Source organism: Lissotriton helveticus, chromosome 7 (genome assembly GCF_964261635.1).
Source record: "Lissotriton helveticus chromosome 7, aLisHel1.1, whole genome shotgun sequence".
Classification (NCBI taxonomy): Eukaryota; Metazoa; Chordata; class Amphibia; order Caudata; family Salamandridae; genus Lissotriton; species Lissotriton helveticus.
The window spans coordinates 360030466-360057879 of NC_136068.1; the positions used below are offsets into that span (position 1 = coordinate 360030466).

The 27414-nt window shown below is 49.2% G+C and overlaps 1 protein-coding gene across 1 annotated transcript in view; it reads left to right on the top strand.

The window, feature by feature from the left end:
* PIGU (phosphatidylinositol glycan anchor biosynthesis class U) overlaps positions 1–27414 on the top strand; it is a 142896-nt gene that overhangs the window by 107192 nt on the left and 8290 nt on the right. Inside the window, exon 11 of the mRNA XM_078652172.1 lies at positions 13186–13328. Within this exon, the coding sequence (XP_078508298.1) occupies positions 13186–13328 (143 nt within the window). The remainder of the gene's footprint in view (positions 1–13185; positions 13329–27414) is intronic.

Below are 27414 nucleotides of genomic sequence, written 5' to 3' on the forward strand. Positions count from 1 at the left end.
GAACAATCTGTGTTTGAAAATACAACTTTTAGAATGTAGGTATTTTCTTGCCTAACTATCAAAGCCTGCCTCTGCTAGGTTGTGTATTCCAAGTCTGGAGATTGAATGGCATGGGATGGGGGATTCCAGGAGACAGGGTGAGTCAGCACAGGGCTGAATAGACCCATGTGCATGTAGAGTAGTGGGAGGGGAGCACCTGGGACCTGAATAGGGCTGTGCCTGCCTTCCACTATACTGGCTCCACCTCCTGTGGTGTGTCTGATGTCCCTGGCCCACACCGTCAAAGGGAAGGAGTCCTGTAAACAAAGTGCTCCAGGACTGACCGGAACTGGTTTGGACTAGGTACAGCCACTCTCTGCTTCAGAGAACAAAGAGAATAGTAGTATAAATATTGGGGCCCAGACCCCAGGACTTTAGATCACTTCTGGGAAACAAGAAGAACCTTTGCTGAGGAGAGGAACCAGAGAGAAACTGAGGGAATCATGACAATAGATCTAACTCCACTGAACCAGCAGGTTCCAGAAGGTAAGGTTACGTTTGCTGCAGGATCTGGCCAGATCCACCTTTGATGTATCATATAGAGACGTTAGCCAGCCTGCGTGCGTTGGTGCCTTGGAGTCGACCCAAAATTTACAGATCTGCCGTCTCGCAAGGAGTATTGCGTAGAACAGGAAGGTCTTTGCAGGCCCAGTAACGCTCTCATCCAGCCCAAAAATTATTAATGGCAACGTGAGGGATAATGATGTTTTAAGAATCGAATCCAGAGTAGCCTTTACTTCATCCCAAAAAGAGTTTATGGGAGGACACTCCACAAACATGTGGACGTCGGAGGCTGCGGGGAGGTTGCATTTATTGCAGCATTTTCCTGGCTGAAATTTGGATAGCCTTTGAGGGGAGAGGTAGGCTCGATGTGCTGTAAACAGGTGATTTTGCCTCAACCAGGCGGGCTTAACAGCTTTATACAGGAGAGTGAAAGATCTTATCCATAAATCCTCACACTGAAGGCCCATGTCACCTTCCCACTGCTCGTCGGGGAGAGTAAACTCCCCATCCACCTCCTCCAAAATGGTCCAATACCAGAAAGTTACTTCTTTACCCCCCGATTGCCTCTCTACCAGCTGTTGTTCCAGATTACTGGTCCTCCCCAATTGGGCCTTTTTCCTGATCAACTCCCGAGACCAGCTAACGAGCTGTATATATTTGAATCTTGATAGAGCTGGGCCAACCCTCTCATATAGCTCATCCCATTTTACCAATGACCCTCCTGCTAGCAATTCCCCCCATCTTAGAATCCCCGCCTCCTTTAGGGGAGCTGCTAGAATGTCCTTAAGACAGAGGGGAAGCCCCGGAGAATCCCAGATTGGAGTGAAGTTTGAAAAGTAGGCCAACCCTATTCTTGCTTTAATCAGCACCCAAGCTTTTACCAGTGATTGTAAGATCTTTAACCTCACCTTTTTGAAGAACCTCTGGTCCCCGAATTTAAATAGAAATCCATCAATTGGCAGGTCCGCCCCGTTTAGCATAGCCTTAAACATTCTCCCAATAGATGAGCTTGATGGGAATTTCAGCAGCATCCTGGAATTTGACAGCTGAAACGCCCATGCGTAGTATTGTAGATCTGGCAGTGCAAGCCCTCCCTTCTCCCTCCTCCTTCTCAATTTCTCCCAAGCCAGCCTTGTTGCCTTATAATTCCAGACAAAGGAATTAATTTCCTGCTGACATTTTTGGAGTTGTTTAGAGTCAAAGGTTAGTGGGATGGTGTTAAAAATGAACGTGAACTTGGGGAAAATGGACATTTTTATTAAACTTATTCTCCCAAGTATGGTCAATGGGAGAAAGGTCCAAGATTTAATAGCGCCCGACATTCTCGGAAGACCTGGTCCAGATTGGTCTGTGCCATGTTACCAATTTCTTGAGTAATCCTTATTCCCAAATAGTGCATGGATGGAGTTACTGCTAGCTGTGTGTTACCGATGTTCCACATCGTTATCTTGGTTTTCCCTGCATTAATTTTGTATCCCGAGATCCGCCCGAATTCCTCCGCCCTTTTAACAACTATGGGAAAGGCCTGAACAGTGTCGGATGTGTAGATAAGGATGTCGTCTGCATAGAGTCCTACCCGCTTAACCCATCCTCCAAACTCGAAAGAGGGGATGTTGTGCTCCTCTCTCAGAATTTGCGCAAAAGGTTCAATGTACAAATTGAATAGGAGGGGGAAAGCGGGCAGCCCTGCCTAGTACCCCTCATGATTTTGAAGGGCTCTGTGAGGGCACGGTGGACCAACAATCTAGCCCTGGGGTCCCTATACAGGAGATCGATCGTTCGGCAGAAGTTGGCCCCCAACTGGAACCTTCTCATGACCGCGGCCAGATAGGGCCAATTGACCCTATCAAATGCTTTAGTAGCATCCGGAGTAAACGTGGCCAGGGGGAGAGAGAAGGTCGAGGCGATGTCTATAGCCCTAACCAGGTCGTGAGTGAGATCTGCCAACTGACGCCCCCTTATAAATCCCTTCTGATCTTGATGGATTATTGAGCCGATCTCGCTCCCTAGCCGTGCCGTCAAAATGGCTGGAAAGATCTTATAGTCGTTGTTTAGGAGCGAGATCGGTCGGTAGGACCCGCAATCAGTCGGGTCCTTACCAGGTTTGGGGATCAGGACAATAGTCGCCTCACTCCATGACTCTGGTGGCGCCGTGCCATTTAGGAAGATATCGTTAAAAAGGGCAGTCAATGATGGAACTATGACAGGACCTAATACACGATATAACTCCCCTGGTAGGCCGTCAGGACCAGCCGCCTTTCCTCGCTTCAGTTGTCCAATAGCCTTACTGACTTCAGCTTCTGATATTTCCTTATCCAGATGGTCACTCTGCTCCCTTGTAAGACTAGGCAGTTGAACCTTGTCTAACCAAGAGTCCCTAGCCGTAGGGTCATCCGTGATCTCCTCCTTATAGATGGTCTGAAAGAACTCCTGGAAGGCACTTCCGATTTCTGAGTTGTAAGTCCTAGTTATGACTTCCCCTTCCAGTTTTATTTCCCTGATATATTTTTTAGCTTGGTCTGATTTTATCTTCCAGGCCAAGACCTTGCCAACAGCCTCTCCGTACTCGAAGTTTGAAAGTTTGCTCGCCTCCCACCTCTTAGCAACCCTTTCCTGTAATAAACTTTCCAGGCTTTTTTTCAACTCGACCCGCTTCTCTAGGTCTTCTGCAGATCCTACAGTAGAACCACACTTCTGGTCTATGAGAAACAATTCCTGCTCTAAGTTTTTAATTGCTTCTCTATGTGCCTTCCCTCTGTGTGAGGCTCTGTTGGTTATACACCCTCTTAGATAGGCTTTAAATGTTTCCCACACAGTCACTATCCTTGCCGAGTTTAAGTTAATTTTCAAAAATGAAATGGACTCAGCTAAAAAGAAGCTTCTCACTTCTTCTTCAAGCAGAATCGTCCGGTCAAAAGACCAGGAGATATTTCTGATCTGTTGAGAGTGTATTAGAGTAAAGAGGATGGCTGAGTGGTCAGACAGGTGGGAGGGGAGGTATACCAGCTCCTTCAGTGCATCTTTGAGATTGTAGCTAAAAAGTGCATAGTCGATTCTCGACTTGTGTTTATATTTGAAGTTCTGGAAGGAAACCCCCAGTGTGTTGCCCGCCCTCTCCCTCCATAAATCCGCTAAACCCAAGGTTGACATTATTGACATAAGGGTTTGCCTAGATTTGGAAGGCGTCAAAGCTCTGGAGTTTGGCGACTTGTCGAGCGTGGGATTTAGAACTATATTAAAATCTCCAACCCAAATTACCGGGTCTTGCGAGATAATCAGAGAATTCTGGATCTTGTTTAAGTAGGATGGGTCATCATGGTTCGGACCATAATAGCCTAAATATATGGGCGGCCATCTAACACTATTTTGGTCAGAAGCCATCTTCTGCTGAGGTCCTCCTTCTATTCAACGATCTGTGCCTTGGCTTGCTTTTTGAAGATAATGAGGATCCCTCGAATATTGGCATTATGATCCGTGCATACGAATTTGTCCACCCACTTCTGCTTTTTCAACATATCGTTTACTTCATGTTTGAGTAGGTGTGTCTCCTGGACAACAATGACCTGCGCGGGGGAGTCTCTCAAGTATTGTAAAATTCTATGTCTCCTACCCCTCACACGCAGGCCAATGACATTCCAGGATAGGAATTGCACCACGGTCATGTCCCTTTCCTACCCCCTCCCATCCACCCACGAATAGGGCTGACCTCTCTTAAGTGTATAGGATGACATCCTCTGACCTGACAGAAACCACTCGGGTGACGTTTAGAGAAATTATTACCCAAAATAAAATTAACGAGAACAGGCTTACAAGGACATTTTGACTTTTCTTCCCCCCCCCTCCGTCCCATCCCCCCTCCCCTCTGGAAAACACACCCTCACTTACACTGACCAGATGAATAGCCAGGTTTGCGTCATCGGACAAACCCTCCCCTCCTACCCCGCCTACACTATGTGCAAATACCGGCAAAAAAGCAAAGTATTTAAAACTGGATGGTTCCTGAAAAAGAAGGACGTGAGCATGGCAGGAAGGGAAATCCAATCTCCCCCAATTATGAAAGCATATGGATTCCGAATGTGTTTATGTACCACCCCCTTTTGTGTATTTCCCTTTTATTTCTTTTCCTTTTAAAAATCTTTTCAGTTTTTTTTATTTCTTTCCCTTTAACCTTCAGTTGACCTATTTTATATTTAATTTTCCTTAACTTTCTCTCTTTTCTTTTTTCCCCTCTATTCCTTTTCCCTCTTCACTCTATTTCGAATATACATATAGGCAGTAGCACTAAAACACCTCCAAGAAAGGGAGGTAACTGTAAGCTCGGTATATGGGGAGAGCTAACTTCATTGGTTCCCCTCGTTATCTCATTATCAGAATGGGGCATAATACCTTATAACCCATCCACCCCCCCCCCCTTGGGTGCTCAGTGATAGATTGTACATCACCTTCAAAAAGGCGGGGAACCTCATCTGCACCGTAGCCCCCGCAGCTCTAAACTTCTCCATTTTTTGGCCAAGCTCCCACTGTCTGTCTAAGGTGGTTTTTGACAGGTCGGAACGGACTTCAAAAGAAAAATCTGGGGCCTTTAGTGACTTCGCCTTCAGTGCGAGGTTAAGGATTTTTTCCTTTAGTGTGTATGTAAGGAAGTTCAATAAGATCTTTCTCGGTTTCACTCTCCCGGGGTTGAGACGGAAGGGGTCTCTGTGTATCCTCTGGATGTCTCTCTCCAGAGCTTCCGTTGTTTCCTCCAGATTGAGGGTATTCTTTAATAATGAAACCACAAATGCCTTGATGTCACCACCCTCTTTCCCCTCCGGGATCTTCAGGAGTCGGAGGTTGTTCCTTCTGGAATAATTCTCCAGTGACTCAACCCTTTCCTTCATCGCGTCCCCCTCTCTCCTTAGGGATTGAATCCTGGTCTCTGCTGACTCCAGACTCGCTTTTAACTCCCCTACCGAACCTTCCGAACTCTCTGTTCTTTCAAAAGGGCCATCTACCTTCTTCTCAAGGGTCTCACAGGCCGCCCTGATCTCATTCCGGTTAGTCTTTGATTCTGCAAAGCCACTCCTTATCTCGTCCCTCAAGGCAGTCAGCAGCGCCTCCAATGAACCACCTCCCCCCTTCTCTCCAACCATGGAGTCTCCTTTGTCACCGTTGCCCCCCCCGACAACCTCCTCGGTATGGTTAGACACCCCGAGATCTACTGTTGGGTTTGACTTTGAGGCCACTATAGTGACCACTGAGCAAATGGACTCAGTCGCCGGGACCGTGATAGACTCTCTCATGATTTCCTGAGGTGTGCACACAGCCACCTCTGTGCTCTGTAAGATATCCAGTACTTGGGGTAGTGCTTTGAAATAGGAACGCAGCGAGGGTGTGATTCGGGTCGCACTGCTACGAGACCACTTGGTTTTACCTTTGCCCCCTGACTGGGAGCTAGTGCTGGCTTTAGGTTGCGTAGATCCCCCTACCCTATTGTTTTAGTCCCCTGATTCACCCCTGATCTATCGCTGATGCTGTCAGCTTCGAGTTCAGCTTCGACCTCAGCCTCAGCCTCAACCTCGCCTTCCCGCTCCACTTCCACTTCCACTACACTACCTCTATCCGTACTACCGTCTGGGGTATCATTGGGGACTACCTTACAACCCTCCCCTTGCTTCCCCACGGAGGTGCTGTTCTGAGAGCCCTTCCCCCTCCTTCTGCCCTTAGCCCCTCATTTTCCAGGAGTGCCACTAAGAAGATTCTGGGGCTTCCGCTTCTCTGCGCCCTTCGAACCGCCAGCCCGCCCCCCCCTCCTTACTGCTTAGTGTTTTGTTGCCAGATGCTGCGGGGGGTTCGCAAGCGGTCTCCTTCACCTTCTCCTTCGCCTCCTCTCCCACGACGCTTCCTTCAGGCTCTGTATGTTCCGTAGAGCGAGATCTAGTAAAGATAGGGTGAATCCTCACCCCCCCTTCTCCCCTCTCACCTCCTACACCTCCTCTGAGGAGCCCGCAGGCCGCCGCCCTGCGGCCGTGCCCTAGCTCCACGGCTGCCTGCTTCCACTGCGGAAGAGAGGCGGGGGGAGGTTCCAAACTCGAACTACACACATCCGCGCTGACGCCGAGCACAAGAGAACAGTTTCTCGGGCGCAACCAGAGCTCTGGGGGCCAAGGTTTCACTCCTTCTTGTGTGTAAAGAACCAACGCATCACCTTTCCTGCAACTCTTTTGTTTGTCTCGCATTACGCATCCTATGGTACAGTGAACGTAAAGCGTTGCATTTACCATCAGGGCCGGACTGGGAACCACAACCGGCCCTGGCAAAGTGCTCGGCCACAATAAGCCTGCCTGCTCGTGCCAAGCTACCAAGGGGGTGAGCAGGGGTTATTTAGGAGTGTAGCCCCTTACCCTGACTAGACGCAAGGGTCCCTATTTGGTCAAAGGTACCTACCTCTGCCAACTAGAGACCCCAAAATCTAACAGTGCTGTTTGCAACTCCTCTTTGGAGGTTGGGAATACCAGTCTGCCCATACCTCAATGACGGGTTATTGTAAGTATGCTCTGTTCAAACAGTCATAAACCACCTCCAGACCGCAGCTGACGTATTGACAACACTGAGCGCTTCAATGTGCTGAAGTCACTCCTGACTCCTTCAAACCAGCTCCACTTCATGGGAATCATCCTAGATGCGCTGCTTTTCCGAGTCGTCCCGCCTCCTCAATGAGTCCAGGACATTCGAGCTATGATCGAGCTATGATCCAATGTTTCACCTTTGACCTGGGTCTCAGTGAGAGCAGCGCTAAGTCTTCTTGGTCTCTTGGCCTCCGGCATCCTGCTTGTGGACTATACCAGGTAGCACATGCAAGCTCTGCAGTGAGATTCAACACCAAGGGAACTTGTCAGATTCCATCCAGGTGTCGAAGGAGACTGCAAAAGCGGGATCCCAATTGAATAGTTGGCACCCCTCTCCCTACCCAACCTAAAGCTAACGGTCATTACACAGATTCATCCCTGCTCGTTTGGGGATGTCATCTGAGAGAGCCGGAAATTAGAGGACTCTGGTCTCTGGCAGAGATTCATCTCTATTTTATTTATTTTTATTTTATTTTATATTCTTATATAGCGCCTGAATAAACCCCCGGAGGGGTATCTCCGCGCTTTTGCCAAGGAAGAATTTAAATCATGCTAATCCATGGTCAGAGGAAGCAGTTTAGGCTATGAATAAGGTTTAGATATTCAAAAATAGGTAGGTTTTAAGAGATTTGCGGAAGGCTAGGTGATTCGTGATTTGTCTCAGTGTGTAGGGCAGTGAATTCCAGAGAGCAGGTCCAGTATGGGCCAGTGCACGGCCTCCCTGTCTAGATTTTTTGATCCTGGGTACCTGTATTAGCTGTTGGTTACTGGAGCGTAAAGATCGTCCGGGAACATAGGGGGAGAAGACTTTCGTCAGAAACTTGGGACCACTACCTGACAGACATTTGTGGATGGTACATAGGATTTTAAACTTAATGCGTTGCCGCATTGGGAGCCAGTGTAGTTTAGTCAGCAGGGGGCGGGAGGGAGTCCTAGGTGGTACGTGAAGGACAAGCCTCGCCGCAGTATTTTGGACTATTTGCAATTTGTTGATCTGTTCTTCATTAGCTGATAAAAGAAGACCATTGCAATAGTCCAATCTGCTGATAACTAACGCCTGGACCAGTGTCTTCCTGTGACTCTCAGGTAGGTATGGGAAAACCCGTCTCAGCAATCCAATGGCACGAAAACAGGTGCCAGCCACTTGGTTGACATGTTCTTTCAGTGTTAGTGCTTGATCGAATAGCACCCCCAAGTTTTTGACAAGTCTGTTTAGGGCTGGGAACGGGTCCCAATTCCAAGGGCCACCACTCGGGGGACCATAGTGTCACTGCCTCCCCAAACAACATTACTTCCGTTTTTCCTACGTTACACTGTAAACAGTTCTTAGCCATCCACTCAGACACTGCCCTCATTCCGTCTGCAAAAGATTTTAATAGTGCAGGCTTGAAGGTTTTAAAAGGGAACAGAAGTTGGGTGTCATCGGCATATGATACCGGGGTGAACCCAAAGGATCTCACTAAGTCAGCCAGGGGGGCCACGTACACATTAAATAATGTGGGGCTTAGGCAAGAGCCCTGTGGCACTCCCTTGGTGAGCTCCCTAGAGATGGATTTATGGGAGCCCAATCTGACTTCTTGAGAGCGGCCCGAGAGAAAGCTCTCCACCCAGGACAGAGCCACACCCCCTAATCCCACATCCCTCAGACGACCGAGAAGCACCTCGTGTGACACCGTATCGAAGGCAGCGGATAGATCCAACAGCACCAGAATCATAGACCCTCCTCCGTCCAGCGTCATCCTGATGTTATTGGTCACTGCTAGGAGGGCTGATTCGGTGCTGTGGTTGGGCCTGAACTCAGATTGGGAGTAGTCCAGGCCCTCCGTTGCTTCGATATGTTTAGATAGATAGGTGTTCACGTGCTTCTCGGTCATCTTGCTGATAAACGGCAGGAGGGAGATGGGCCGGAGGTTCGTGAGATCTGTCCATGGGGAAGCCGCTTTTTTCCTTATTGGGTTCACCACCGCTTTCTTCCATTCCATTGGGTCCTGTCCTTCTGCCAGTGAGATGTTCATTACAGACTGAATGGAAGGTCCCAAGAGGGAGAACAGAGGGGCGACCATTTTGGCAGGAAGGAAGTCATTGGGGGACCCAGATTTTATATGGCTAATGAGGGGGGAAGATCTGTATCACAGATAGGCGGGAAGGATAATAATTGATTTATATTTTGTTTGGGAGAATTATAGGGGAGAGAGTTCTTATTCCCAGTGCCACTGGAGGCCGTTATCTTATCATAAATAAGTTTAATTTTATTTTCAAAAAACACTGAGATCTCATCACAGAGGATCTGGGAGAATTCATCGGGGCTTTCACTGGCTGTGGGTTTAACAAAGCTCTGTAGTATTTTAAACAGCTCTCTTGGACAATTATCTGCCTCTGTGAGTTGTTGGGTGAGACTGTTTTTCCTGGCTTGTTTTATGTTTTTGTAGTAGGTGGACTGGGCCTAAAGATATAATTTCTTCTTCTCCTCATTTCTAATTTTCCTCCATGCTTTTTCCACTCGTCTGCATTTCTGCTTCTCTGTTCTAAGTTCCTGTGTATACCAGATTTCTGGTTTGGAGGATGGGTATTGCTTATGTAGCTTTAGTGGGGCCAGAGTGTCAATGGCTTGCTTAAGTGAGTCATTGAGTCTGTCCAGTGCAGTATCCGCTGAGTCCTCATCTGAGAAAGTTGGTTGTTTCCAGCTTTCCAGCAGCTTCTCCACTGACACTTTGTGCCACTGTCTACGCAAAATTGGCGGGAGTGACACTTTATTTAGTAATTTGGTCTCGCCCGCTAATATGAATTCTATCAGAAAGTGATCTGACCATTGAATTTCTTTAGCAGGTAAGCATCTTACTTTGGTACAGTTGGAAAAAAGTGAGTCCAGAGTGTGACCCCCTATGTGTGTAGCACCGCTATTCTGTACTTTTAATCCCAGAGTAGAAAGATCCGCGATTAATGAAATCGTTTCAGGGTGTACCGGGTTGTCCATGTGCACATTAAAATCTCCTAGGAGAATAAAGTCCTCTTTGGATTTAAAATGGGGGGCTAGTAACTCCAAAAGGGAGAGAGCAAAATCAGGATCAGATCCTGGCGGGCGGTAAACTAAGGCACCTTTCCAAGAGGTGTGGTCTGGCGACGCAATTTTAAAAATCATCATTTCAAGTTTTGGGCTATACCTTTGTTCTAAAATAGTGACTTTATGTATATTTTTGTATATGATAGCTAAGCCACCTCCAGTTTTGTTGGCTCGATCAAAATGTAAAATCTTATATCCTGATGGAACCCCATCAACTTGCTGGAGTTGTGAGGGTTTTGCTTGGCATTGAAGTCGTTCCTTCCATGCATCAGAGGGGAACAGGTACAGGTTCTCATGAACAACATGACCACAATGTAGTATTGCAACAATCAGGGTGTCATGGGATTATGAGCCCTGTGCCAGGAGGCTCTATGACCCTAGAAGCAGCTGAGCACTCAGGGTATCTGGTTACATAGCACCAGACAGTATCTTTAAACGCTAGGGTGAACTAGGTCAGCCAATGTTGCCTAGTGGATCAAATGGCAGTTCTACTCGGAGGTGATGCAGGGCATCTTCAAGAAATGGGGAGAACCCTGGCTCGATCTATCGGCCACCACAGAGAACTTGCAGTGACCAAACCTTTGCACGTTGGAGTTTCCAAAACAATTCTTGCCCGGAGATGGCATCTGTCTGGATTGGGGGACTCGGGACTCCTGTATGCCTTCTGCCCCGCCTCTTCTGCCCTGGGTGCTGAAAAAGATCAGGAAAGACTGGGCCCGAGTATTTCTGGTGGCTGCAGATTGGTTGAGGATCGTGTGATACTCAGAACTTTTTTCCTTAAGCATATATCCGTGCTTTCGGGACCTCTCCTGTGGGCACCAGGGCAAGGTCCTACACCCAAGCCTGCGCAACCTACACCTCCATACATGGAGCTAAAGTGGTGGCAGTTGCTGGCTTTGATCTTCCTCCCAAAGTAGTGGGTATCATCCTGGTATCAAGGCCTCCTTCCTTCAAAACTATATATGCAGGATACTGGCCGAGGTTTGTGGTCTGGTGTTTCACCCGTGAAATTCAGACTTTATAGGCAATATTATCTGCCAGTCTAATGTTTTATTTTGCTGTGGCTACAGTTAAATGTTATCTTTCTGCCTTTCTACAGTTACCTGATCAGCCTTCCCTTTTTAGATCACCTGTTGTGATTCATTTCTTAAAGGGTCTGGTCAGTATGTTCCCGCCAACACCTTTTGTGATGCTACAATGGGACCTTAGTTTGGTTCTCACCTTTCCGATGTGCTTGTCCTTCGAAACAATGCATAGCTGTTCTCTATAGCTGCTGAATATAAGGTGTTCCTCCTTGTCATTATCTCTGCTTAGCCAGTGAGTGGGCTTCAAGCCTTGTCCTTTCAACAACCATACATGGCTTTCTTTCTGGACCAACTGGTCTTCCAAACAAAAGCAGCATTTCTGCCGAAGGTAGTCACGCCCTTTGACATAGGGCAATCCATCACTTTACCAACTTTTTACACCCCGACTCATCCCTCCAAGGAGGAAGTGCAGCACCACCGCCTTGAGCCTAGGAGAGCCCTTCGTTTTTACATTGTTTGCAAAAGAGACCACGGGCTGGGCAATCAGCTTTTTGCTGTCTTCTCAGGAGCAAAGAGAGGGAAAGCGGTACACAAAAGAACCATGTCTCGATGGATGTGTTTATGTATCAAGCTCTGCCATGAGCTGGTCAAGAAACAGCCCCCAGAAGGCTTGCACACTCATTCAATTTGAGCACAGGCTGCTGCCAGACTACCACGTGTGCATCCCTTCACTACTGCCTGGATAACCAGGTCCAGCAAGACAGGCTTTTTGCCCAATCTTTACTTCAGGATTTTTCGGTCTGAGCTATTTCACAAACCCACCAACTGGGGAGATATTGCTTTGTTATCCATTCCCAAGCTAAGGAATCTGCAGTTAGAATTTACTTTCAGTAATGCTTTTTCTGGTGGTGACTGTACCTAACCGAAGATTCCTCACCAATCCTCCTTCCTCCGTGTTCAGTGGAATGGACTCATATGGCCCATTAATAAGGTCTCAATGTAGAGATCAGCTGGCTGGCATATCTGATTTCTGTGGGATTCGCATCCGACTGCGGCGACAGAGATCTGAAAGAAACTGATGTCAGCATGCTGCGGTGGCGCATATTTTGTGTCCTCGATGTTATCATAGTAACACAACAAGATGATGGACATAGTGGTGAAACGTTTCAAACACTCACCCCCAGTCATAGATCTGGGTTTAATCCATTGTTCTTTTGCTCAACGTGCCACCCCAGTTTGGACCCAGCCATATGCAAATCAGTCTTGACCCTGCTCCCACTGCCAAGCCAGGTCGACTGCCAAGCCAGGTCCTCCCTGGAGTGGAAACAAGCATCCTAGGACTGGGTTCTGGGTATCACCCCACATCAGCCGGGCTAGCTTGAATCCAGTGCCACAGTGAGCAAGGGATCCACACCTGGGCATACCCTGGCCACTTAGGGTGAAAATAGCAACACAAAAAGATGCTGGACAGAGTGCTGAAACCTTTCAAACACTCACCCCAGTCATGACACCTCCTACCGACGTGCAAGCAAATTGCAGTTAAAAATATTCCAGATCCAGTCTGGCGACTGAGGATAGTCACAAGGTGAGCAGTCTGTAGTTGGGTAGAGTCTCTACCAGAAAAGGCGCTACCGAAAGTAAGTAAATAGTTTGTTTATGGCAGCCATGTATCTATCTCGTTTTTTGTATTTCCACATGTCTCCTTATATAAGGGGCTTTTGGGATGGTTGGATTCCGTCTAGGTTTTCTTGATAACCACTTTCTAACTAAATTATTGCCATTCAGATTAATTGTGTGTACATTTACGCTGTGTGCATGGCTTGAAAATTTGGCGTGGATCTGGCCCTTCAGAACCCACCACAATTTATTTTGGTACATCAAAGACTGGCAGCAGATACAGGTTTTGCTATGTTTTCACCTTTTAATCCTCATTCCTTTCTTTTGACAGTTCTACGAAATATCTTTATAGTCTCCTGTATGCTGATTGTGTGTTCCCTGCTCTTCCCGGTCCTGTGGCACCTCTGGATTTATGCAGGCAGTGCCAACTCAAACTTTTACTATGCAATTACATTGTCGTTCAACGTGGGACAGGTCAGTTGTACAATTGAAGTAATCAAGTGTGTCTCTTATTTGAACCCAAATAGAAGCATGAAACATTGCTGATTGAGTTAATGCTCCCCCTTTCCTCTCCTGTGATCTGTATATCACGATTTTCAGCAAACTTAATTGTAATCCAGCCTTTTATTCTACTACGGTTATTAAATTGAGTATCTTTAAATTGTTTAAAACTGAAACCTGTTGTTTATAGAGTTTAGAAACTACAGAAGTGCAGTATGAAGCACTATATCAAAACATTTAAAAAAATGTATAATTTAATGTGACATTGTCTATTGCACATGGAATGGAGTTCACAGCTAAGCATGCAAAAGGCTTAGAAAACAATATGACTGACCTACCATGCTGACAAACTCTGTGCAAAGGGGATTAGATCAGTTCACCATAAGACAACTGTTTGACAAATGGAGAACCCCAGAAATGATTTTTTTTTCCTTATTAGCAAAAATAAAGAATGTCACAACGTTGCCTCTTAGTGATCACAAAGGATGCCCAACGGGAATCTTACCCTTATAGTAAATTATATTTGCTTCTGCTTTTTCAACAGTACCACTGATAAACAGTTAAAGATAAAATACAGGAATCAGGGGAGGAGCCAAGCGCGTGACCAAGATGGCCACGTGACGGCTTAACTCCGGAGCCTCCGTCCCTCCGTCGAGCCTATCCTGAATTAATCCGGTTACCCGAACCCTTCAATCGGTAAGGGGAAAAGACGCTGATCACCCTGGTGAAATCTGGGATTGAATCGAGCATTCCTACCCATCGTAACGCCGTCATGAGTCTGGAGGCCTACACCCTATCTCATCCCGGGACCACGGTGATTTGCGCACCCGGACTCAAGTTGAACAACAGCGGCTGGTTCAACCGGAAGTTGCGACCCACAACCGAAACCGAAACTCACCCGCTGAGGATTTGTTGCGCTTGGATCGACATCTGGCGACGATACTCGACCGCGGCCCTCTGTGCTGGGCTTGAGAGTCGGTGGTGGAGATACTGTGGTGCCCTGTGGTACTAAGGGGTTCGCTGGTCGAGGTGTGAACAGCACAATGGCGTCGAACCCGGATGCCGAGAAACATACATCGTAATCAGGGCGAGGGTCGAAAAATGTACAGACCCACAAGATAGATCGATATGTTCAGTCCAAGGGGTCGCCCTTGGAGCAGAGGCAGACCCTGCCGACTGGAGAGAGCCCGCTAACCGAACCAGACGAGCCGACGAGGACAGATCTCATGGCGGCGATAAACAACATCCAGACCGCCATGGTCGGTAAAATGGACGCACTTGACGCCAAATTGGATTCCGTGAAGTTGGAAGTTAATCTACTGAGGACTGACCACGCCAAAACCAGTGAAAAGGTCAAGGCCCTGGACATTACAACGTCTAGCCTGGTGAATGACGTGGCGGAGTTACAAAGGGAAGTACGGCATCTGCAAGCGGCGCGGGAAGATACTCGCAGGAATCTGGACGATTACGAAGGGCGCAATCGGCGAAACAACGTGCGCATTCTTGGTGTACCGGAGAAAGCGGAGGGCCAAACACCTGATCTTTTTGTGGAGGACATAGTGCTCAACTATCTGAAGCCAAGGGGCCTCAGTAACTTCTTCACAATATAATGGGCACACAGGGTGCCAAGAGGCCAGGCAAAACCAGGAGCACCTCCCCGGCCGATGATCGCCAGGGTGCTAAACTACCGCGACAGAGATGCGATCCTGCAGTCGTCCCGCTCTACGGGCCCGCTGCGTTATTAGAACACTACGCTTTCCTTCTTTCCGGACTTTACGCAGGCAGTGCAGAAAATGAGACGAAGTTTCCTTCCGGTGAAGAGGACTCTAAGGGACAAGGGACTGAGGTACTCGATGCTCTTTCCGGCAAACTTCGAGTGGAAGCGGATGGTAAGGCCTGGTTCTTCGATAACCCGGAGGTGGCAGCAGACTGGGCGGACAGTGTTGCCGCGGAACATCCCGAAGAACACCAACACGCAGCGGAGGAAGATGGACAGGGATGAGGAGGGTGTTGCCGTCAAGGGTGTTTTATTCATGGACTTAGGTAGTGGACAAGTGTGATGCTCAATGGGGCTCGGCAGATTGGGTGCATCGGGAATAATAATGAGGAGGGGGAGGGGGGCTGGGCTTCAGGCTCCTTCTCGTTACTACCTTTAGTTTTCTAGGATAGTGGGGGGGCGACAGGCACACTGCGAGTTGGGGTGGGGCTCAGGCCTGATGCAGGGGTGCAGGGTGGGGGGGTGGGGTTGGGGGTTGGAGGTTACTGTTTTTGGTGTTCTTTTAATTTCACTGCAGTCATTGAATAGTTGTGTATATTCGCGTCGGGTGTTTTTGGTCAGAGGAATTGGGTAAATGTCGCAAGAAACAAAAGGAATGGGGATGAGGATACTGAGCTGGAATGTCAATGGACTGGGTGACAGAATCAAGCGGGGGATGGTGAATCAGTTCATACGAAGGCACTCTCTGGATGTGGTGTTATTGCAAGAAACACATCTGATTGGCAACAGATGTATGGCACTGCACAGGGGAGGATATAAATTGGTGGCGCATGCGGGGTTTACCACAGGTTCGAGGGGTGTTGGTATATTGCTTAAAAACTCCTTCCCTTTTGAGATTCGATCGTCGTGGGTGGACCAGAGGGGCAGATATGTGGGTGTATCCGGTCAGTTGGAGGTTAGGACTGTTACTTTCTTGTCGACATATGTGCCGCCTGGTCTGCAATCTGATGCCTTCCGTGACCTGGGCGCTGTCTTTCTCACGCTCCCCCTGGGCCCCTTAGTTGTAGGAGGGGACTTCAATGCAGTCTTAGATGGAGAACTGGATAGGCAACCCGGGAAGACTCTCCTTCAGTCCCAGCGGTGGCTCCCTGAATTTCTGAACACCTTGGGTCTGGTAGATAGTTGAAGGACACGACACCCTACACAGAAACAATTCAGTCATGTCTCTGCAGCGCATAGTAGCTTGTCAAGGTTAGATTATATTCTTATACCTGCCTCGGAAGCAGTGAACATCAGGGAGTCTGGATACATGAGCAGGGGTATATCTGATCATTCCCCTGTGTGGTTGCGGTTGGATTGCGGTGGTCCACCAGCGGGTAAAGTTACCCCCATTAACGCGTGGTATCTTAAAGACCCCTGTGTTAAAAAAGAAATTATACGCCTCTCGGACCAATATTTTAGTGAAAGCATCGGCAGTGTTAGCTCTCCAGGGATAATTTGGGAGGCCTACAAAACTGTTATTAGAGGTGAGGTTCTGTCCCTAGTCGCGAGAAATAAAAGGAAACATCAGGCAGATATTGTTAGATTGGAGACTGAGGTGATGTCCTTAGAGAGGGAAGTGTCGGAATCGCCGAATCAGAAAGGCCTCCACCGCTTGAAACTCCGTCAAGATGAGTATAAGAGTATGGTACGAGACAAGGCAGTTGCACAATACAACGAAATACAAAGTAGGATTTATGAACAAGGTGATAAAGCGGGTAAATTGATAGCCTGGCTCGAGAAGGGGGAAAGAGCATCAAGATTGGTGCCTGAGCTGTCCATTGGCGACACGCGCAGTGTTACTGATCCACAGGAAGTGGCGGAGGAGTTCGCAACGTATTACAAAGAGGTATACACCTCGGCGGCCTCTTACACCGAGGACGAAAATAGAGATATGATTAAAGATATCGCTATGCCTACTTTGTCTGATGACGATAGACTGTATTTAGACTCCCCGTTTACTGATGATGAAGTAGCGCAGGCTATAAGAGGCACGAAGTCCGGTAAAGCCTCCGGCCCAAATGGGATACCAATCGAGCTGTACAAACTGCATGCCCAGAGACTCGCGCCCCATTTGCGCGTGATGTTTCTGGAGAGCAGAGAAAAGGGCGAACTCCCCTATGACCAACGGGTCGCTAACATAGTTGTCATTCATAAGCCCGGTAAGCCCAAGACACTTTGCTCCTCTTATAGGCCCATCTCCCTCCTTAACGCCAAACCTAAAGTCCTCGCCAAATTGCTGGCGGTAAGGTTGGTTAAAGTGGTCTCCACCTTGATACATCCGGATCAGTCGGGTTTTATGCCGCGACGTAACACTGCGCTTAATTTGCGCCGGCTACATGGCATCCTTGGTCGCTCGTCGACCTTGGGGGAGCCCGCAGCCCTGGTGTCACTTGATGCTACGATGGCGTTTGATCGCGTTGAGTGGTCTTATTTGTTCGCGGTGCTGGCAAAGTTGGGTTTCGGAGAACAATTCGTGGGATGGGTGAGACTCCTCTATGCCAAGCCCTTGGCAAGAGTGACGGTCAACAACCGTAAATCAGCTGACTTTTCATTGCAGAGAGGCACGAGACAGGGGTGTCCCTTGTCCCCACTACTCTTTGCACTGGCGCTGGAGCCTTTGGCGGCTTGGGTCCGGTGGGACCTAACGATACGTGGCCTGAGATGGACGCAGGAGTGGGAGGACAAGATCTCACTCTACGCAGATGATATCATGCTCTACCTCACCAGGCCCAGAGCATCGTTGAAGTGTTTTTTGGACGTACTGGCGATTTTTGGCAGATACTCTGGGTTCTTGATCAATTGGTCGAAATCGGTACTCTTTGTCTTGTCTGGGGAGCCACCGGCGGTCCCACAGTCGTGTCCTCTCCAGATAGAAAAGGTGGGATTTACTTACTTAGGCATATACATAACGTTTGATGCAAAGCTTAGATTTGAAGGTAATTTGGGTTCCCCTCTGAGCCGATTGAAAAACGATGTGGTGCGCTGGAGGGCCCTTCCACTCTCATTGCTCGGCAGAGCGACGTTGTTCAAAATGATGTCCCTTCCTAGATTTCTATACGCGCTGCAAAACACGATGGACCCTGTCCCCGTGTCTTACTTTAAAGAAATAGAGGGACTGCAGCGGGAGCTTCTGTGGGAGGGGAGACCAAGGATTTCCTTTCTGAAGTTGACCCTCCCCTGGTACGATGGAGGCATTGGACTCCCTGATCTGAAGAAATATTATTGGGCTTCCCAACTGGCTATCAATCAAATTGTGTATGGACTTCCCGGGGACCCGGGATACGCTATGGATAGGGAACAGGCACCAGGGGGAGATATCGGTAGAGCGCTGTACGCTAGGAGGGGACGATTTCATTTGACGGGTCCAACCGCCCATGCAGTAACAATTTGGCACACTGCGAATAAATCTTTGGGCTGGCAGGGTAAACTGACACTAGCCACGCCATTGCTTAACTTCCGAACAGTTGGGGAGTTTGTGGAAATCAAAAGGTTTTGATAAATGGGAATTGATTGGGGTCTCCCAGGTGAAAGATGTCTGGAATGGGACGGAGATGCACACGTTTGAATCACTGAAAGCGAAATATGAACTGAATGATAGTGAGCACTTCCGCTACCGCCAGGTCCGCCATGCTTTGATGGCTCGTGTCCCAAGGGGCGATGTGCTCCCCGAGGCATCGCCTCTCGAAGACCGAGTGCTAGATAGTCACCTCCCTGAGAAAACTATCTCCCTAATATATAGGTAGCTTGTCAATCATATAGATGATCCTTTGAAGAGGTTACGTGAAAAGTGGAGTGAGGATGGTATGGTATTGGAAGACGAAGATTGGGTTGAAGCAGTCTCCTCCCCAAAGGTAGTTGCCATCCAGATGAGGCTTAGACTGGTCCAATTAAAAATCCTGCACCGGATCTACATCACCGGGCCACGTTTGGTTATGATGGGGCGGGGAGTGAGTGGTGAGTGTAGAAGAGGTTGTGGTGAGCCGGGGACCTTCCTCCACATACTGTGGCATTGTGAATACGTTAGTGTGTATTGGCTTAAGATCCATGAGGTTCTGACTGAGGTAACGGGGATGGAGGTTCCTTTGGAGGCCCGTCGGTGTCTGTTGAATGTGTGGGAGCTGACTGATCTAAACACCTCCCAGAAGCAATGGGTGACGTTGGCATGTATGGTAGCAAAGCGTAATATTGCACAATTGTGGGGAGCCGCCCGAGCCCCGGAACTCTCCAAGTGGTCCGAGGATTTGGACTGGTGCATGATGCGTGAGAAGAGCGTATATGTTGCCAGAGGCTGTCCGGGCAAATGGGGGAAGGTCTGGGGACTCTGGAACACATATAGGGGTGACCTTTGTGAACCACCGGCTGCTGTATCCGCGCCAGAAATGGCTGACTCCCCTCTATCCTAAGTGTGGCTATTATTGTAATGTATCCTGTAATGCGACGAAACCCCTATGCTATGTGATTCACCCGACGCGCACATATTGTTATGTAATGTTTCTTTTTGTTAATAAAAACATTTATAAAAATAAAAAAATACAGGAATCATCCATGACATTGATTTGATAGCTCCCACAACCCCCAACAAAGCTTGTACTCTCTTCTGAATGAGATTTTCGTGACACTGCAAGAAAATGAGAGTACATCACAAGATGCTTGGGAAATGGGGAAAATTATGCATGACAACCCCAGATTCATGGAGATCATGGAATTTGTATCTTGCGTTTCTCTTCCAGGAGATCCTCATCAAAGTCATAAGCATTGAATAAAACCACCCACACACGGAGATCCTGGAGCACTTTAAAAAAAATTATACATGTATGTGAACAAACGTTGTACAACATATATGTTTGCAGCTTAAAAGAAGGCTAAAAGTGGGCAGATTTTATTGAATTTTCTTCTTAAAAAAGATGCCAATTACCTAGAACTGAGTCACTAATTAAAAAGTGACCATTGAAAATCTTTCACAAACCTTTTTTTTAAATGAAAAGGATGTGTGACATTGTTACCCAATGGGCTCTAATCCAATGCGTAGTAGAGAAAACTGGCACTGTGCCTTAAAAACTTCACAATACACCCTGTATCTCCTTATGCCTCACAGATGACAGTTAGGTCAGTTCCTGGATACACGATTCTGAGTGTCTGAGCTCTGCCTTTTTGGATTAAAGATATTGGAATATCTTTCCTTAATCTTTTCTTTTGCAGTCATTCAGCATTTTTCAGCACCTAGATTGTAGTTACATCTTTGTCTGACAAAAAATTGAATCTCTTCTTATCAGGATGCTTGACTTTTTGTGATACAAAAGGGGGTGGTAATAGATGGAGCATCTGAACCAATCAAACACTCACACCCAGTCAACAGATCTGTGTTTAATCCATCACCGTTCTTTAGCCCACTCTGCCACCCCAGTTCAGACATGGCCATATGCAAATCAGTCTCACCCTGTGCCTCATGGGAACAATCCAGCCTGAACTGCCAAGCCATGCCTTCCCTGGACCGGATTCAAGCTTCCTAGGACCGGTTTCTGGCATTACAGCCGTCTTCAGCCAGGCTTGCTTGAATCCAGTGGCAAAGTGAGCAAGGGACTCACGTCTGAGCATACCCTGCCAACTTATGGCGAACAAAGCGGTACAAAAGGGGGTGGTAATGGACGAAGCATCTGAACCAATCAAACACTCACACCCAGTCAACAAATCTGGGTTTAATCCAACACCGTTCTTTAGCCCACTCTGCCATCCCAGTTCAGACATGGCCATATGCAAATCAGTCTGATCCTGTGCATCATGGGAACAGTCCAGCCCGAACCTCCAAGCCATGCCTTCCCTGGACCGGATTCAAGCTTCCTAGGACCGGTTTTTGGCATTACAGCCGCCTTCAGCCAGGCTTGCTTGAATCCAGTGGCAAAGTGAGCAAGGGACTCACGTCTGAGCATACCCTGCCAACTTATGGCGAACAAATGGGTACAAAAGGGGGTGGTAATGGACGGAGCATCTGAACCAATCAAACACTCACACCCAGTCAACAGATCTGGGTTTAATCCATCACTGTTCTTTAGCCCACTCTGCCACCCCAGTTCAGACATGGCCATATGCAAATCAGTCTGACCCTGTGCCTCATGGGAACAGTCCAGCCCGAACTGCCAAGCCATGCCTTCCCTGGACCGGATTCAAGCTTCCTAGGACCGGTTTCTGGCATTACAGCCGTCTTCAACCAGGCTTGCTTGAATCCAGTGGCAAAGTGAGCAAGGGACTCACATCTGAGCATACCCTGCCAAATTTGGCGAACAAAGCGGTACAAAAGGGGGTGGTAATGGACGGAGCATCTGAACCAATCAAACACTCACACCCAGTCAACAGATCTGGGTTTAATCCATCACGATTCTGAGTGTCTGAGCTCTGCCTTTTTGGATTAAAGATATTGGAATATCTTTCCTTAATCTTTTCTTTTGCAGTCATTCAGCATTTTTTAGCACCTAGATTGTAGTTACATCTTTGTCTGACAAAAAATGTATTCTCTTCTTATCAGGATGCTTGACTTTTTGTGATACAAAAGGGGGTGGTAATAGACGGAGCATCTGAACCAATCAAACACTCACACCCAGTCAACAGATCTGTGTTTAATCCATCACCGTTCTTTAGCCCACTCTGCCACCCCAGTTCAGTCATGGCCATATGCAAATCAGTCTGACCCTGTGCCTCATGGGAACAGTCCAGCCCCAACTGCCAAGCCATGCCTTCCCTGGACCGGATTTAAGCTTCCTAGGACCGGTTTCTGGCATTACAGCCGTCTTCAGCCAGGCTTGCTTGAATCCAGTGGCAAAGTGAGCAAGGGACTCACGTCTGAGCATACCCTGCCAACTTATGCCAAGCGCGGGGATGCCCAAGGGTAACCAGGCGCGGTATAAAACTCCTTAATAATAATAATAATAATAATAATAACTTATGGCGAACAAAGCGGTACAAAAGGGGGTGGTAATGGACAATCAAACACTCACACCCAGTCAACAGATCTGGGTTTAATCCATCACCGTTCTTTAGCCAGGGAAGGCATAGTTTGGCAGTTCGGGCTGGACTGTTCCCATGAGGCACAGGGTCAGACTGATTTGCATATGGCCATGTCTGAACTGGGGTGGCAGGGTGGGCTAAAGAATGGGTGCTCCGGCCCCGGCGCCGTCTGCGACTTAGGTCCCGACGCCGCAGGGCCCCACTGGATCCGGTTCCGGATCCGGGTCGCCGCCGGTCGACCTCACAACCTCACCTGCGTCGTCCCTGGTCCTGCCCTCCGTTCGGGTCCGGCGTCGGAGCGGCGCCGCTCTCGACCCCGATGGGAGATTTCTATTTCTATGACCCGGCCCCATCCTTTGAGCCTGAGTACCAGGCGATGGGTGACGAGGGGGACTGGGAGGGGTCTGAGGACCCTCTGGCACGTGAGTGTCAGTATTCTACGGACTGGACAGGAGAGCTTGGGATGCCAGTGGTCTGGACACTTCGCCCGACACTGGTTTTGTCTCCCCTCCTAGCGTGGCTGCGGAGAAGGGGGCTGCCTATAGCGTGGTGCTGATGAGGGCGGCCAAGGCCTTGGGCCTTGAGCTCCCCGTCGCGGCCGTGAGGACTAACCTCCTCACTGAGGTCCTTAAACCGCAGGCAAGCGCAGCCGAGCCTCTGCTGCCGTTTAATGAGGCCCTATCAGACGTTCTTCTGTCAGCCTGTGGATAGGAACGTGGCCAGGCGCCACCCCCCAGCTCCGAGCGACCCTTGCTTTCTGTCTACCCACCCGACGGCGCCTGGTTGAGGTCTGCCAACTTCTCGGCTGATGTCTAGAGCACACTTATGGACATGCCGTTCGATGGCCGTCGCCTCTTTGGCGACAAGGCAGACCATGCGCTTGAGCCCTTTAAGGACTCCAGGGCTACGGCCAAGTCCTTGTGCCTCTCGGCCCCTCGCCAGCAAAAGGCTGTCTTTCGCTCCTTTCGTGGCCAAGGAAGGGGCGCCCCCACATGTTCTGCCAGCCACGGGCCGCAGACTACCATCCAGCGCGATGGCGGATGTGTAAACTGCCGTGGCGGCGGTCGGGGACAACGGCGAGGCCAATCCACACCTGCAGCATCCGCCTCAAAACCCTCCTAGTCCGTGCTTTCAGGCCCATGTGACGCCAGTGGGGGGGCAGGGTTCGCCATCACCACCACCACTGGCGCACTGTCACTTCGGACAGGTGGGTGCTGCAAATCGTCCGAAGGGGCTACTCCCTCCCCTTCGAGGCGTCCCCTCCAGCCATGCCACCGCAGTACCACCACGTGTCGGGGGATCACTTGAGACTTCTACAAGAGGAAGTTACGACCCTCTTGACCAAGGGGGCCATCGAGCGCGTTCCTGGGCCAGATGTAGGGTGTGGTTGTTACTCCCACTACTTTCTGGTACCCAAGAAGGGCAAAGGGGGCCTACGCCCTATCTTGGACCTACGGAACGTCAACGGCTTCCTCCGGAAGGAGAACTTGAAGATGCTGACATTGGCTCAGGTCTTAGCTGCCCTAGACCATGGAGACTGGATGGTAGCGTTGGACTTGCAGGACGCTTATTTTCAAATCCCCGTCCTGCCGGCCCACCGGCGTTACCTGCGGTTCACGGTAGGCCACGAGCACTTTCAGTTTACCGTGCTCCCCTTCGGCCCTACCAGCGCCCCACGGGTGTTCACGGAAGTGATGGCGGTGGTCGCAGCTCATCTGCTCCGGTTAGGGGTTTCAGTCTTCCCCTACCTCGACGACTGGTTGTTGAAGGCGGGCTCGCCCCAGACAGTCGTCAGCCATCTCCAGACTACGGCCGACCTGCTGGGGTTCTCCATCAATGTGCCGAAGTCACACATGTGTCCCTCTCAGAAGCTCCTCTTCGTCGGAGCGGTTCTAGACTCGGCGCAGTTTCAGGTTTATCCTCCCAAACAGCGGGTTCGGGATATTCAGGCTCTGATTCCGATCTTTCAACCTTTATCCCGAGTCTCGGTCAGGTTGACGCTGCGGCTTCTGGGGCTGATGGCCTCCTGCATCCTTCTAGTGCATCACGCCCGGTGGTGGATGCGGGCTCTGCAGTGGGACCTGAAGTTTCAGTGGGCCCAGCATCAGGGCAACTTGTCCGACCATGTCTTGATCTCGGAGGGCACTGCAAGACAATTGCAGTGGTGGCTCACGGACCGCTATTGGGTCAGCGGCAGATCCCTCTCCCTACCCCAACCGGAGCACGTAGTTGTGACGGACGCGTCCCTCCAGGATTGGGGAGGCCACATGGGAGAGGTGGAGATCAGAGGACTCTGGTCTCCGGCGGAGTCCCAGCTCCATATCAACCTTCTGGAGCTGCGGGCGATCCGACTTGTGAAGGCATTCCTCCCCTCTGTCCGGGGGAGTGTAGTGCAGGTGTTCACGTACAACACCACCGCCATGTGGTACTGCAACAAACAGGGTGGAGTGGGGTCGTGGACCCTAGGCCAGGAGGCTCTGCGCCTCTGGTAGTGGCTGGAACATCAGGGCGTGACCCTGGTGGTTCAACACCTGGCAGGTTCCCTGAACGCCAGGGCGGACGAACTCAGCCGTCGGTGCATGATGGATCACGAATGGCGTCTGAACTCAGACGTGGCGCAAGGCCTCTTTCAGCAGTGGGGAGAGCCTTGGTTAGATCTATTCGCCACAGAAGAGAGCGCGCAATGTCATCAGTTCTGCACGTTGGAATTTCCAAGGCGGCACTCGCTCGGAGACGCTTTTCGTCGCGAGTGGAGTTGCGTTCTATAGTACACCTTTCCGCCTATACCACTTCTGCCCAGAGTGCTGAAGAAGATCAGGCGCGCCCGGGCCCAGGTTATCCTTGTGGCTCCAGACTGAGCACGAAGGTACTGGTATCCAGAGCTACTCAGTATGTCAGTCGATCCCCCGATTCGTCTGCCTCTTCAGGAGGACCTTCTGTCGCAGCAGCAGGGGACGGTCCTCCTCCGAACCTGTCCAGTCTACATCTCCATGCTTGGAGATTGAGCGGCGACAGTTGAGGCCATTTGACGTGCCTCCTGAAGTTTGTAATGTGATTCTGGCAGCCAGGCGTCCCTCCACAAAGTCGGTATAAGCCTGCAGGTGGAACAGATTTGTGGCATGGTGCACAGCAAAGGCTGTGGATCCACTCTCTGCCCCCCTTTCTGATGTTCTCCTCTTCCTTCTTTCTCTTGCCCAGCAGGGCTCTGCTCTGGGCACTATCAAGGGCTACCTTTCTGCCCTTTCCGCCTTCTTAAGGCTACCTGATCAGCCTTCTTTGTTCAAGTCCCCGATTGTTAACAGACTCTTAAAGGGCATCACTCATATGTTCCCTCCTGTTCCTTTCGTGATGCCCCAGTGGGACTTGAACCTGGTTCTAACCTACCTGATGTGCCCTCCTTTCGAGCCACCTCATAACTGTCCTCTCCGTCTTCTTACAATTAAGACTGCTTTCCTGGTTGCCATCACCTCTGCCAGAAGAGTGAGTGAGCTCCAGGCGCTTTCCTCTAAACCTCCTTTCCTTTCTGTCCATCAGGACAAGGTTGTGTTGCAGACAAGACCCTCTTTCCTGCCCAAGGCAGTCACAGCCTTCCACATCGGGCAGTCCATCACCTTGCCCACCTTCTTTCCGCCTCCGCATCCCTCGAAAGAGGAAGAGAGGCTCCACCGTCTGGACCCAAAACGTGCGCTCTCATACTATCTGAATCACACGCCAGTTCCGGGTGGATGACCAACTCTTTGTTGGTTACGTGGGTGCTAAGAAGGGACGGGCGGTGCACAAGCGGACCATCTCTCGGTGGATCGTGTTGTGCATCCAGGCGTGCTACTCCTTGGCTAAAAAGGAACCTCCTGTTGGGCTGAGGGCCCATTCCACTCGGGCCACGGCGACTACCACTGCCCTGGGTCGGGGAGTCCCCTTGCAGGACATTTGTCAGGCAACTACGTGGGCCTCACTGCACACGTTCGCAAGACACTACTGCCTGGACAGCCAAGTCCGGAGGGATGGCTTCTTTGGCCGTTCCGTCCTCCAGGACTTTCTGGTGTGATTATTGGTTCGCAGACCCACCACCGGGGTTGGTATTGCTGGGGTATCTATTCTACGGTAAGGAATCTATCACTAAATTGTCTCTTTCAGATGCCCAAGTTACTACTTGTGTAACAATATATCTGTAAGAGACATTAGTTAGTGATAGATTCCTTACGGACCCACCCATCCTATCTAGGGTTAAGGTCACCTCCTTTCAGGGCCCTAGTTTCATGGCACCAGTGTTGGTTTTTATCATGGCTCTGCGTTTCTGGCGCGGAAAAGCTGTGTATAAGAACTGACGTCAGCACACGGAGGCGGCGTCTAAGTACTCAGACGACGTCATCACGACACGGACGACGGACGCGGAGCCGCGGACGATGCCTACCGACGTGCATGGGTACTGCTACGCAAAAAAATTCCGGATCCAGTCTGACGCCTGGGGATATTCTACGGTAAAGAATCTATCACTAACGAATGTCTCTTACAGATATATCGTTACACAAGTAGTAACTTGTGCTACAACATCTTACATGGAAATTGGATTTCTTAGTCACTATTTCCTCAGCACGCAGAGTTAATGAAATTCAGGCATTGTGCTCTATTGAACCATACACAGTATTCCATAATAATAGGGTGGCAATGAGAACTCACCCCTGCTTTATTCCTAAGGTGGTTTCATAATTACATGTTAACCAACCCATTTTGTTACCTACATTTGTTCCTAATAAATTAAAATCAGCAGAGAAATCTCTAAATTCTCTTGCCGTAAAGAGTCCTGAAATTCTATCCAGACAAAATTGAAGATATACGAAAATCAGACCATCGTGTCTTGAATTATGGTCTAGTAAGAACATGTTTACCATCCTTAAAACAATAACTTTCTAGATGGGTAGTTAAACGTCTTTCATACCAACTAGCTAAGACCCCCTACCAGGTAGACCTAAAGCACATTCCACATGGGAAAAAGCATCAAGTATAATTCTTCTTAGAAATGCTCCCTTTTTGAAATATGTAAAGCTGCTACTGTGAGACCTGTTCATACCTTTACTAGACACTACTTTCTAGATTCAGACTCAAGTGGTTACTCAAGTAGGACAGGCTTCTTCGAGGAACCTTTTCGGATTATTGTTGTAGCTGTTTTTATTATTTCACGTGCGCCTATTTGTGGGATGGGCTTGCTATTCTATTCAATTCTTATGACTATTGGTGAGGATCCACTGGAGGAGAAGGAAAGGTTACTCACCTGTGATCCTAGTTCTCTTCCAGGGGAATCCT